The sequence below is a fragment of the Meleagris gallopavo genome, chromosome 10, assembly GCF_905368555.1.
Source record: "Meleagris gallopavo chromosome 10, MGAL_WU_HG_1.1, whole genome shotgun sequence".
NCBI classification, from domain to species: domain Eukaryota; kingdom Metazoa; phylum Chordata; class Aves; order Galliformes; family Phasianidae; genus Meleagris; species Meleagris gallopavo.
In genome coordinates this window covers 10941276-10955754 of record NC_139413.1, presented here as the reverse complement: position 1 = coordinate 10955754, position 14479 = coordinate 10941276, and the positions used below count along the sequence as shown (strand labels likewise).

Genomic DNA, 14479 nt, shown 5'->3' with positions numbered 1-14479 from the left:
TATTAACAGAAAGGTAAGATTTCCAAATATTAAATATAAGCATCAAAATCAAATCAAATCAAAGCTTCTAATAAGCTGGAAAAAAAAAAATATTACATCATCTTGAAGGAAACCTAAACTTGCTGAAATAGTTTCTTTGCATTTTCTTGAAATCTTGAGAATGCCTATAAGATACATCAAGATTTGTATGAGGACTGCTTCAAAAGTAACGTCTGCTGTTTTATTATTTTGCCCACAACATCAGAGGCAGATGTTGCTGGTATGGCAGTAGTGGTTGAACCTTTCTGCTTCCATTCCATTTTGTTGCCATGTGACAGGTGGCAGCAGAGGGGCAGTCTGACAGAAATGGCATCTGCCATGGAAGTGCATATGAAGCAGAGGTGCATCACTGAATTCCTCCATGTAGAAAAAATGGCACTCACTGACATTCACTGACGCTAGCTGAATGTTGATAGAGATCATACAGTGGATGTGAGTACAGTGAGGTGGTGGGTGGGGTGTTTCAGCAGTGCTGACAGTGACTGGATTACCTCTACTGGTGAAGATTGTTATGAGCATGGCATGCAGGCTCTTGTTCATTGCTGGTGAAAACACATAGCTAATGGTGATGACTATGGTGAAAAATAGTGTTTTATAGCTGAGAATTTGCTCTGTCAAACAGTGCTATTGTGCTCTTTCTATTAGTTGCAGTTTCCACAGAAATAAATAGGAGACGTTACTTTTGGTGCAACCTCTGCATATGTGGCCTAAGACAATTCCTATTCATTCAGTCCAGCCCAGGAAGCCAAAAGGCTGGACACCCATGCTTTAACCCAAGACAATTCATAGGTAGGGGAAATAAGGGAAAGGAGTCAAGGCCAGGCAATGATCATCAATGTGTTGCTTGTCTGGAGGTAGAACTTGTATAGGTCTCATACGTTTTTCTATGTGTTACATAGAAATGCCCAAAAGTGCGGTGAATTGAGAGGAATTGTTCCTTAAAGGAAATGGACAGTGGAGAGAGAATTCTCTAACATTTTTTCTTAAAAGCTGCAGTGAAACATCGCTTGAGTTCAGCAAGTGCAACAGCAGACCTGTGAACAGTACCTGGACGGTATGCTTTTTTTTCACTTCTGGGTAATAAATCTGCTTCTCTTTTACACTGTTTAATGGGTGTCACGTCAAAAAAGGTGAATTTAACCTGATAAATCAAGATAATAGGAGAAGGATTCTGGAAGCATTGTCGGAGGTTATGAGATCCAGACGCAGTTAATCTGAGAGTTAATTAACTGAAAAAAGCTTCCAGGCTGTGCTCCAGGACCCTGAGAGAGGCTTAGTTTTCAATCAAAGCTTTCAGAGGAAGAGATTACGTGAAAGAAACACTGCCGCATCCACCAAGAGCTGCTTCATCTGACTCCTGTCTCAAGGGAACGCTTGTCAGTGTTAAAGCCTTTATTCTGTTTCAAAACAAGTAGCAAGTTTAAATATTATTATTTGCATACCTGCTGTCAGAAGTCCAACAGCTATGCAGAACCGCGCAACCTTTTCTACCAAAGAACCTAGGCAAAGACAACAAAGGGCCATATTTTCCCTCCTGTCGATAAAGTTTCTCAGCCTCAGACCCCCAGCTCTTTGGAGATCAGCTCACAGGTACGCGCTAGCTGTCGGTAGGCAGGAGAAACGGGGTACATCGCTTTCACACAGACAGCCGGCAGTTACCTCAGGAGCTGCAAAGCAGCCGCCCCTCGGGAGGCGGCGAGCAGACGGCAGCTAACGGCACCGCGTCGGCGCCATCTCTCCCATCCTGCTAAGGCGGATGATTGTCTGACTGCTAGCCCTTGCTACCAGCTTCAAATCAAACACCTACCTTTGCAGAGGCGTTTTGCTCGGTTTCTGTTTTGCTAAGAAAAAGACAAAACAAAACTACTTGCTGCTCGCTCAGACGTCTTTAGTGTAAATATTTTCTCAGTTATCTGTTCTTAGTTATTTTCGTCTTGCTTTTTAATCTTCTCATTGCATGCAGATCCCGAGATTTACCCTTCTGTGCTTTTTTCCTTGTAACAGTACTGTTCTTGGGGGTGGGAGTCAGCTCACGTCTGTGCACAGGGGTTTGAAAACATGCATCAAGTGCAGCATTCCTTCTCTGCATTAAAATAGCTAGAGAGCATGCAGCCCTTTCCCACCACTCCATACATAATGTAAATATTGCAGTGTTCCGAGGGCAGGAGAGCCCTAAACTACTTTGGTGGGTTTGCTTACTTGGGGTTATGTCTCATTACAGTTAAAGATATTATTTCACACATTGCCACAGTTGAGTTCCACTCAGGTAATATGCATCTAAATTTGCTGTATATTTGTGTAAAAGATGTATTGTTGTGTATATTAAAAGGTGTTAACTAACTGTGCATACATATGTTTCAACCCTTAGCTTGGCTTCCAAAATTCTAATTTTGCCTCTATTTTACTTTTATAGTAGGTGATTCTAACCTACTTATTAAATTCAATGAGCAATCATGCTAGCTAGCTGCTGTTTCTGCATTGCACACTTGTGTATATAGTCATCAGAAATTATGTAAAACATGAGAAAAAATGCGAGCATGCAGAACTCATAATGCCTTGGAATAGTCAAGAATCATTTAGCTGGAATATTTTTCAGTTATCGGTTAATCTGTACTATTCTTACCATTATTATTATTTATTGCTTTCTTCAGAGAAATGTTCCTGGAAAGACACAACATCAGTCAAGATCAAATATGGTGATATCCTCAAGACTCTGTGGCTAGTTTTGAGGTTGATGTGTTTATAAGATTAAATGGACCACTTTTGATGTTTCACAGACTCGGTGTGAACTGATCTTCCGTAGTTTTCATGTGACTTTGTTGTAGAGACAGTTCTCAGACAAACTATATCACTGCCCAACTCGTCTGTCTCTCTGTGTTAGGTAAGACACAAGCAATGTCAGAGGCTGCTTCATTTCTAAGCCTAATGTGCATGTGTGGATCACATCTGGTGAGTCTGACAGCATGTTAGTGTGGCTCTGTATATATTCCCCAGCCTCTTCACCCTCTCCCGTAGACCTCTCTTCCTCTTTCGTGTACCTGGCCTTAAAAGTTAAGCCTCTCATCATTGTTTTTAGCTGTCATGTGCTCTTCCATTTAAAAACTCAGATTTTCTACTCTAGCTATGTTTACTTTGCTCGTATGCCAGGGAGCTACAGATTTTCGTGGCTGGCCTCCCAGGCACAACATCATGGTCTAATGCTGTCGCTGCACGGCCATGGCTGTTTTCAATATTTCTGTGTACAAAGTATTTCAGGGTGAGATGAGAACAGAACAGGAGGCTTCTGTATTCATACCTGCTCATTTGGATGATCCTGGGACTCTGGACAGCTCTGTTGTTGCAGCCCTGTGGACTCAGGAAAATTCTTTTATTTACCCATTACTTCCTTGCTACAGTGAAAACAACAAAAGATCCAGCTTAGAGAACTAGGGTTAGAGAAAAACAAAGTTCTTATAAAGAATTTTACTGGCCATTGTTCAAGGCATATAATGAAAAGAAACAAGAAAAATAGATAGCTTTGCAAGCTGTTAAATAGTTCCAATACTTACATTCAGTCTTCTTTGATGTGTACAGGAGAAATGATAAATATTGCATAAACTCTTCTTTTTACCATACCATCCAAAGAATGATTAATTTTTCTTTTTCTTGTTATCTGTTCAGGGCTTATTGGTGCTGTTTATGGCAGGTGTTCTTTATACTAGAATCACAAAGAAGGTTGAGTGACTATCCTTGATGAGTCTTATGTTGCTTTGAACATAAAGGCTGAGCATGAGAAAAAGCAATACCGTTAGTCACTTGGGTGTGTAATGGCCAATAATCAGACAATTGAAAAGTACTACTACTAGACTGTAATATCTCATTTAGTGCATATAAGACATGGAAAGGCAAAGCATGGTCATGCATGGTCAGCACTGACATAAGCACTGACTGCTTATTTGTAGATTTTATCATATCCTATTGATTGGCAGTTGATTTCTTGGTCATCTGCTCCTTATATATATTATGTTTTAGTAGTGCAAAATATAATGGCAGCAAATTGGATGAGCTGAATTTTAATTTTCACCTGTATTTAATCACTGCTGGCTAGGTTTTGTTATGCTTCATCAAGATTTTGCTACAATTTCATTTTTATGTAAGTAAATAGATAAATAAATATTAGACCATACCAAGTAGCAATGAAGACAGCTAGGTCCCAGTCCTGCAGCTGAATTCTTAAGAACTCCTGTCTGCCTTACTGAAGTTAGCTGTGTTTTGATGTCAGTCGTAACTCCACCCTTGAGAAACTGGAAGCAAAGTCAAGGTCTGGCAAAGGTCTTGAGAGAACCTAGGTAAAACATGTCCAAGGGAGTATTGTGGGCTTTGGCTCCATCCTCTGTCATTAGAACAGAGCCTTCATTCATACAGCTGAGTGGAAAAAAAAAAAAAGCCCTATTTTGGCTAAAGCAGTACATCTACTTGTCTACTTGTCTGGATGTTCATAGCCTCTTTCACTGTAATAATCTTTGATGTCCTTACTGAAAAGGAAAGAAAAGAATATATAACTTTAGAACAGTCTACTCCTTTACAGTAATCTTGGTGTTGCTTTTTACCAAATCAACAATGAGCCTTTTTGATAATTTGTACACCTAGAAAAGGGACACAAGACTATGCTCCAGGTAAATATAATAGATATGGCATTGAATATCTTGTCTTTGTCACTGTCAGGTTATTTTTGGTATCTTACGTACAAAAGAGGATGTTCATTCACTGAAAAATAAGTCTGCATGTAATAGAAATCGATGGCCATCATAGCATCTCCCGCTAGTCATCAGCACACGAAGCCCTATTTATTAATTAACAAAGCTGATCCAAAGGAGGAACAATATAAATGTGCTCACTTTTTTAAAAACAGCTTATAACTTCTTATTTCACAAGGTGATAACTGGCATCAGCAATAATGATTGCCCACTAAGATAGAAAGGATATCTTCAATACATTTTATGAGTGTTCCAAGAGATGGGCTGATTGTGATGAGTTGATATATTCTTGTCCTGAGATAGAAAGAGGAAAGGAGAGAGAAGAAGAAGTAGAAGCTCTACACATATACACAGGACAATTTATACTCCTCCAGCTGTAGCTTGTCTTTTACATCTCCATCCCATGTCCATGTTATCCTGGACAGTGTATTGCAGCAATGTGTAATATTGTTCATTGGCTTGAGATTGCTGTCCAGCTACTTTGGTACATTTTCATGTTACAATAACATATTAATTTGCAGTGAGGAAAATGTCTAACATCTCCTTTATGGCTTTTCTCTATTTAGAGGGAGGATTGTAGCAAACCTTAAAGAAAAACAAGCTAGTCTGATCTGAGATAATGTGAAACTTCAAGATCCCATGATGTCCTAGTTCTGTTTTGTCAGTTTTTAGAGGCAAAGTCCAACTGTCCAACGTTTTTGTAATTAAACAGTTTTTTTGCTTGAGATGTGAAAAATACTGGGTCTTGTTCGCTTATAGCCTTGTTTTAGTAAGGAATTTAGCTTGCATAGTCCCAGGTGACATACATCATATTTCTAGCTTAAACTCTTCATCAGTTATACTTCAAATATCTAAAACAAAGTACAGGAAATTCTGTGTTCTGTAGTTTCTAGGTCCTGCTCTAGGTTTTGTCTTCGGTTTTCCATCAATTAGTAGGATCGTTTGCCTGCTTTTATTATGGAAGCCTTCTTCATTGGAAGTACTCAAACACTGTAGCATATAAGACACTGAATGAGTAAAGAAGTTCAGTATTATGTGGATTGTTGTGACTAAAAATTCATGCAAAGTAAATGCAAAATTATACAAATAACATCTGCTGCATACTGCCAGTAGCAGTATCAGCATCTCTATTAACACTCCTTGTTCCAGCAGTATTGCTCAGCGCCTTCCAGCTCATGTGGTAAAATTATTTATTATCATTATTATTATTATTATTATTATTATTATTATTGTTATTTGGAGACTGGATGGTCTGAAAGCAGAGTGAAGTTATCGTAATGACAGTAGGTGAATTCTGGACATTAAAAAACAAAATGACCAATCCAGGTAGACAAGACTTGATTTTATTAATAAAATTTGTATTTTCCTCTTTGAGGTGACAGTTACAAACTTTGGTTCAAAAATAGAAGAAAATACGAACAGCAAGAAGTTGACTTTTGAAATCTTATCTTTACATGTATAAACGTGCATGAGAAAGTACCAGTTGGAAATGAGCCAGCAAAAGCTAGTACTATTTAATTTAACAACTTATAAGAAACAGAAACAAACATTTATTTTCAAGTCTTACATATATTATGAAAAATAATTACAAAAGGATTTCTGCTGCAAAATTAAAATGCAATTTCTACTTACAACTACCTGAATGAAGTGTTCAAAGGGAAGGCCAAACCAACTTTTTTGGTGAGATTTGAATAGCAAATTTTAACAATTTGGGTCAAAGACAGCTCTGTAGAAAGCAGTCCCCTCATGTTGCTTAGCAACTATGTAGAATCACATGACCTAGACATATTGCATTCCTGGCCTTCAGTTGAAATAACAGGAAAAATAATTTATATTAGTGGGATGGGCAAATATTTTATAGGACCATTCTGTGGAACTTCTAATATCCATTTTGGGAAGGAAACATCCATTACTGCTTACTAAAATTCTAAATAAACATTGCAAAAATCCATAAATAAATGTTTAGAATCCAGTAATCCAGTTTTAATATTTATGCATACCAGGTAAGCACAACAGAAACAAATTCACATGAGATACATTTGGGGGGGGGGGAAAAGGAAAGCTATATGACTGATTTACTAATTTAATTCACACAGATTTTAACAGAAGTTTGGGTTTTTTTGTTTTTTGTTTTTGGTTTTTTTTTTTTTACATATTCTCCCTGCCCAAAAATATAAATTTATTTATTTTAGGTATATACAGATTTCGTATGAAATTCTGAAATTAGAAAAGAAAATAAAAAGTCTGAGGTATAGCACCATGGAACACAACACCTTTGAAGGTGCTTTCAGTATTGAAATTCATCATCACATAATAATATCAGCAGAAAAGGGTATTTGAGTGTGCTGCTCGAGATCTTCCAGTTTTGCCACCTTAAGGTTTTTTGGCGACTTCAAATAACAAAGCTCTTCAACAACAATATATACAAAGGGATTTTATTATTAATTAGAAATTGAAATGGCTTCACTGGCAATTACAGCTTTATTTTTTCAGAATACATAAACAGTATTGACAATGTAGTTTTGTAATTATAAAATAAGAGCCAGATACAATTTAGAGGCACATGCAAGTTTTGCAAATGGACAGAGAAATAACAGTATAGTACTGTACATAGAATAATTACAATTTATTAAACACTTTCAAAACACCTCTTTGTAATCAAAGGAGCACCATGTCATTTGTTCTTTTTTTCTCTTTTTTTAAACAGCACCAAAGGTATCCAAAGGTAAGGTGGGGCGTTGACAAAGTGAGCCCTATGTTGTCTGTCTGTGCCACAGCATCCTTGCAAAATTAGTTTAAGTCATGTGATTCTGGCCCTACAAGGGCAACAGTTACTTTCTAGATGAGACATAGGTACACAGCAAGACATATTTTCTATGCCATTCTTATTCAAAACTTGCATGTGGCATGAAGTGGGCTGGTAGCACCAAAGTGCCACGTTTTTGTTGATCTGATCTTTTTCTTAAGTTTAACCAAGGAAGCAGACAGGACCAACCTCAAATCCAAACTTTTGGTTCTGATCGCCAAAGTCATTGATCATCACATCGACTATAGGCACTTGGTCTATTTTAGGTGTGTTGATTTCAATCACTGTCTTTGCGTAGCCCTTTCTTGACTGTTAAAAAAAGAAGCAAAAACAAACATATCAAACGAGTAAGTAATATACTGTAGATCTTCATAGGCTACCTCTGGTTTGGAATTTATAATTGATTGCCTTTCATGCATCTGATGCTACAAATTCTAAATTTATTTTAAAAATGTGATATGGAACATTTCCAATTTTAGAAAGAGATCTGCCCATGGCTTTTTGACTTACTAAAATAAGCCTAGAAATGAAAAAACAATATGTAAGACATTTAACGTTCCTTAAAGAATTCACACCTATAGTAATTTATGATGACATTCTTGTAGTAGTTAGGAAGTTTTCCTTGTGAAGAAATCGCTAATTAGTTCTGAGAGACAGAAGAAACACCTGCTTCTAAGAAGAAAGACTCTAACTGTCTTACAAGACATTACATAAGCTTTTTGGACATGGAAGGAAATAGCAGTCTGTCAGGACTGATGCATTAGAGATGTTCAAAAGCACACTCTTAATTCCTAACAAAGGCTTTCTGCCGTCTCATTATTTTAAGTTACCAGGATTGTTGTCTCAATTTCAGCTGCAATGGTTTTTCCTCATAGTTTCTAATATCGTGCTGTGTTTTGGTTTTAGGATAAAGGCAAAAGGCTGTTTAGCTGCTTGCTGGGTTAAACTACAAAAATTGTACTTCATTCAGATGGTCTATCATTCCACTTTCAACTATGCCCAGATGAGCACATCCAAGCTAGAAGATCTGAATATTCTCAGCTTAGTGGTGGAAGTTACGCCCTAAACTGCTTATGTTGTCTCTGGAGCCTTACTCTCTTTCACTGCAGGTAATGACAGCAAAATAAAGATACAGGACATAGAAAAAGACTGACATGGAACAGTTGTATATTAGAATTTTGTTACTGAGAGGAGGAGACTCTGCCTTTATCTAAGTTGTTTCTTTATCTCAGAGACAAAGATGTATCCTACCACTTCCAGGTCTCATTTTCTATGACTGATTTCTAAGAAACTCACTTCAGAATGCTTTCATATCAAACTACAAAATAATTAATGAAGCTTTAACTGTCACGTTCTCCTGTAACGTTCTTGTTTTCAAACTATTCTGCTTCTGAAGAGAGCAGACTGCATTGGAGAGGTGGTCAGAGAGCTGATGAATGTTTGGACAGCTCTTGGGATTTTAGTTGAACTAAGAGCAGAAGGTAAAAGGTGCAATCCCTGAATTTCATCTGGCTTTGATAAAGAAATATATATATATATATATAAGAGAAAAGGACATAAAATGTTACCTAACTATGCAATTAATTCACTATGTGTTGGTTCTGACTTAGTTCATACATGTTTTTACTATATTTCTGATATATTATGACTATAAATATATTCTGTTCCTGGGCTGCTTCCTCTAATTATGCTTGTTTGCTTCTGTTCTTTTACACAGTGCTCCTACAAGAAAACAGCCTAGATGCACATTGCTGCTGACAGCCCATATCCATACTAGGTTTGTTCTATTTCTGTTGCTTGGCTTGTGGTAATATTTATTATTTTTTGTACATATAAAAAAATGAATAAAGGGCTGGTGTATTCTAGTTAAAAACTACTAAAGGGCAGTCTATTAAAAGTTAAGTCTTTAGAAAGCTTTTCTCAGGAGAAATCTGTGCAAAAAAAAAAAAAATAATTGTTTGATTTCTACTTTAATTGACAGGTAGGTTTTGTAAAGAAAGTTCTGAATCTCTACTTACCGCACAGCCATCGTGAAGGGCTTTGATGTAAGGATTGTTGTCATAAGACATCTCTTCATCATTTGATCCTAAGAACCTTAGTGCTTTGTCATAGCTGTCAGATGAGGAATCGTGCCAAGCTACAGACTGATGGCAGTTGTATGTGAAATTTTGTCTGGCAGAGGCACTCAGTAGTTTAAGGAATGTCATTTGAACCATATTAATGGAATTGCCTTCAACATCCAAATATGAAAGCTAAAAAACATAAGAAGCCACATGAACATTTATGTTAAAATGCAGAACAAAATTACTGTTGATAGAAGAACCACATAACTGTCCTTAATAAAAAAATAAGCCATCACATCCCTTTTTAAGAGATTTTAAAGTTCAATAAAGCTATAACTCTGTAAGTAGTTTTTCACATTGTAACAATATATTTAGGAAGTATACTTTTTTTTTCTAATGGGAAGGACAGGGATTTACCCTTACCATATCAAGTAAAACAGCAGAATCTCTTTGGGAATCTGTTTGTAGTTAATTAAAAAGTTATATCAGCTTGCACCCTCATTTTTCCATACTTAGTAGGTTTACAGTTATCTAGACTGGAGGAGGAAATCTGTACTTCAGCTGCTTTACTACAGTTAAGTGCTGACTTGTGGTCTGCCAGAAGCCAGATGCTCACCATCAGTTTTGCGGCTTTTTGTTGGGATTGTTGTGCATTTACAGTACAGTACAGAGCAGGCTGTTGTTAAGACTTGAGAGGAGCTGCTCTTATATTTAGGACAAAAGGACCACGTATGAAAAGTTTTAAGTTTGTTATTATCTCTATATTTTAAGACTCCTTGGAATCTGTCGATCGCTCATAACATGTACTTCATTTGTGAATAATTCTGTGTTGCAATAACCACTTACAAGTTTGCCACGCTTAAATTCACTAAACCAAGATCCTGGATTCTCCTTTGGCCATGATGAAATTCTAACCTGTGTGGTAGAACAGTGGAGATATAAGTATTTAGAAGATGGGTTAACAGATAAGGTTTTAAATTGCCTGGAACAAATTTCACATAACATAGTAAAAAATGGCTCTTCTTTCTGTGTTTTCAGCATCTTTAAAAGCTCTAAAATAGAATGTTTTTCTGTATAGATTGCCTTCAGATTCATTACTTTAAATGGAATCCAAGGTGATAGCTTATAAAGAGAGATAATTCTGTTTAATGCATACATGATTCTTATCAGATGGCCAGTGTAAATCACTGGTATAAATTGCTACTGTGAGGAGTATCTAAATTAAGAGTTTTCATTGGTTTTGATGTTGATATGTCTACTTCTTTTAGAAAAACTTTTGAAAGCCATCCTCTACACTACATGCCCCTTAGAGGCTGTTTATACCAATTAATACTTTGTTTTATATCTACTTTGCCTAGATCCAAATGAACCCACATGAGAAACTTAATAAGAGTATAACTTTAGATGTCAAACTCTAGATCATGCATTTAAACCTGCTGCATAGCTATGTTGCATTCCAGAATGCAGTGAAAGTTTTACAAGGATGTGCATAAAAGCACTATCTAAGCAAAAGTAAAAATGCTGTGTGTTAATTCTGTGCATCGTTTTACTGCTTTATTCAGATTATGTAAATTTAATCAGAAAGATACATATATGAAAAATGTGACAGTGTAATTATCCTGTTTATTTCAACATTGCAGTAGTATAGTGTTATCTGTCAACAGCCAAGTGAAAACACAGATTGGTACTTACTCCTTCAGATTTCTTATCTGGGTAGATGCAAGTTTCCCCACCTGCTGTGAAATTGCAGTACACTTTGAAGGAGTCTCCAGAACAACCCTGGTTAGGATCAATCCAATATTCCCCTAAAACAAATGAGAAAAGCCTTTGAAAATGTAAATGGTATTTGGAAGACCCAGATTTTTTACTACCTAATAGTGCTCCAGAATTTGTAGTGAAGTCATTTTATCTTCATAATGAGAAAACAGCCCTTTCTTTTCAAAAACATCACAGAATAGTTGAAATTGGAAGGGACTTCTGGGATTATCTGATCCAACACCACTGCTAAGAGACACATAAAGCACATTGTCTAGGTCCATCCACAGAAAGCTTTTGAATATCTCTAAGTAGGGATGCTTTGCAATCTCACTGAGCAACTTACTCTGTTGCCCAGTCAATCTCACAGTAAAGAAATGCTTCCTGATGCTCTGATGGAACCTCAGCTTCTCGGCTGAACATAAGCCAGCAGTGTGCCCAGCTGGCTAAGAAGGCCAATAACATCCTGGCTTCTATCAAAATAGTGTTGCCAGCAGGACCAGGAAGGTGATTGATTGTTCCCCTGCATTTGGCACTGGTGAAGTTGCACCTTTGAGACTGTATTCAGTATTGGGCCCCTCATTACAACAAAGACACTGATGCCCTGGAAGGTATCCAGAGAAGGGCAGTGAAGCTGGTGAGGGGTCTGGAGCACAGTCTTATGAGGAGCAGCTGAGGGAACCAAGATTGTTTAGTCTGAAGAAGAGGCGGCTCAGGGGAGACTTTATTTTTCTCTATAACCACCTGAGAGGAGGCTGTATTGAGGCGATGGCTGGCCTCTTCTCCCAGCTAACTAGTGACAGGACAATAGGGAATGCCTGAAGTTGCACCAGGTGAGGTTCAGGTTGGATATTAGAAAGAATTTATTCACAGAGGGAGTGGTGAAGTATTGGAACAAGCTGTCCAGGGAAGTGGTGGAGTTAGTCACTGTCTCTGGAGGTTTTTAAGGAAAGGGTACATGTAGTAGTTAGGGACATGGTTTTGTGGGCAATAATGGTGGTAGGTGAATGGTTGGACTAGATCATCTTAGAAGTCTTTTCCAACCTTTATGATTCTATGAACCTCTTGCTTTTTGGTTTGTGCCCATTGCCTCTTGTCTTGTCATTGAGCACCACTAAAGAGAAACTTTATATGTATTTACATACATACATACATTTATATATATGTACATTGCCTTGTTGCTTTTGTTGTTTATAAAAAATAACACTGAGATCAAAGTCTATTTTTATGTAAATCCTTTTGTTTTCATTTAATTTGATTTAAAACAATGACTATTGTAGAATACTGCTAAGGGCTAGGAGGAACTGCAGTGACTTCAGAACGGAGGAGGACGGTCATAATGTATGAAACATACATTACAGGTCTCAACAATTTAGCTATTCCACTATTTCATCTGAAGGATAATTTATACTTGTGGTAATAGAACTCTCAGTGCAGAGGCAGCTTTAGGCAGAAATGAACTGTGGCCTAGGGCATAGATAGATATTTGGAGTGATTTGCATATCTGTGTAGAAAAGGCCTGACTGTAGCTGTCAAGTACCTAAAGCTTCCAGTCAGAGAAATGGAGTTCTCAGGCAAAACTGTTTTTTACTACTGGGTTGTAAGGGTGAACACAAATGAAACTTTGGACTGTTACAGGTGATGAAAACACATTAAATAATGCATATTGAAGTCAAATAGCAGGAAAAAGAGCTGAAAACTTGCACAAGGCTTCCCATAGTTTCAGCAGTCCTACCAGGTTGTGTTTTGCTTTGACTGAGATTGAGGTAATTTTCTTCTTGGCAGCTCATATAGTGCTATGTTTTGGATTAACAATGAAGATAGTGCTGTAACACACCGGTATTTTAGTTGTTAATGAGCACTGTTTACAGAGAGTCATTTTCTGTTTCTCAAGCAGCCTGCCAGTGAGGAGGCTGGGAGTGCACAGCTGACCTAAGCAAACCAAAGGGGTATTCCATACCCTATGTTGTCACACTCATGAAACTGGGAGGAATGGCAGGAGATCTGCTGCTACTGGTTGGACGTTGGTTGACTGTTAGTGAACAATTTCTTTATGCACTGCTTGTTGTTTTTTATCCTTTGGTTTCCTTTCTCACATTAAACATATTCATTTCAAGCTGCAAGTTTTCTAACTTTTGCCCTTCTGATTCTCTTCAAACTAGTCATATTGAAGCTGGAGAGTGAGCAAGTGGCTGTATAGTGCTTGGCTGCTTAATAACATTATACCACAACTGATTGGCAGGGCTGAGAATTCAGACCCTACAATGCTGGAGTGAATGAAAACTGGGGATGAAAGAGAGCTGCAGTCTATCCAGGGTCCACCAAAAATCAGATCTTTTAACAATCTGCTGTTGTAATTATAATGATGATTTCTGTGATAAGAGTACTTATCTCTCGCAAATTTCACAGCAGGACAGCAAATTACTTTCTTACACTAGTGTTCTAATCCAGTTTCAGGCAAAAAGTGGAGGTTTAGATGAAGCACAGCAAATCCTTTCACTGATTCTGTATTTTAATATAGGGCACACTTTGCAAGTTCAAAGCATTTATGATATTTTAACATTCTGTTGATTTGGGCTGTGTTTACTGAAAACAGTCTTTCCTAACTGAAAGTCTTGCCTCTGCAGAATTTTGCATTTTAATGAATCTGTTTACTTTTATTTTTACTGGAATAAAGTTACTTTGATATGAAAAAAGCTCCAAACAATAAGCAAATACTACTAAATGAAGAAGACAAATGTGGTCTATAAAAAACATTCATTATTATGGAGGTACTGAATTGTAAAATATGTACTTTTCATATAGCACATACTCAGCTAAACTATTCCTTATGGCAACCATCTGCTTTTATCTATCTAGACTGATAGCAATAGAGTATTATTAAACTGTCAAAATCTATTTTTTCTTCCACTTAAATAAGAAAAATATTGCTTTGAACTGGGAAAAAAAGTACCTATTGCAATAGAAAAGAAGTACGAAACCTAAAAACTGTGCAAAGGTTGGCTTTCACTTAAACTTTCCCACAGGATTAAAATCAGTTTGAAAGAAAGAAAGCAATGGAATAATTAAATAATTAAATG

At 37.1% G+C, this 14479-nt stretch overlaps 1 protein-coding gene and 1 long non-coding RNA gene across 2 annotated transcripts in view; one reads left to right on the top strand and one right to left on the bottom strand.

Annotated features, from left to right (window-relative positions):
• LOC146543704 (uncharacterized) overlaps window positions 1–14479 on the top strand; it is a 113442-nt gene that overhangs the window by 93659 nt on the left and 5304 nt on the right. Inside the window, exons 9-11 of the long non-coding RNA XR_014885147.1 lie at window positions 939–1093; window positions 8488–8690; window positions 9299–9358. This is a non-coding gene — a long non-coding RNA (uncharacterized LOC146543704). The remainder of the gene's footprint in view (window positions 1–938; window positions 1094–8487; window positions 8691–9298; window positions 9359–14479) is intronic.
• COL11A1 (collagen type XI alpha 1 chain) overlaps window positions 6103–14479 on the bottom strand; it is a 134925-nt gene continuing 126548 nt past the window's right edge. The window contains exons 64-67 of the mRNA XM_085231338.1: window positions 11337–11449; window positions 10491–10559; window positions 9600–9833; window positions 6103–7890 (exon numbers count right to left, since the gene is read on the bottom strand). Coding sequence (XP_085087464.1) covers window positions 7744–7890; window positions 9600–9833; window positions 10491–10559; window positions 11337–11449 — 563 coding nt within the window. The 3' untranslated portion in view covers window positions 6103–7743. The remainder of the gene's footprint in view (window positions 7891–9599; window positions 9834–10490; window positions 10560–11336; window positions 11450–14479) is intronic.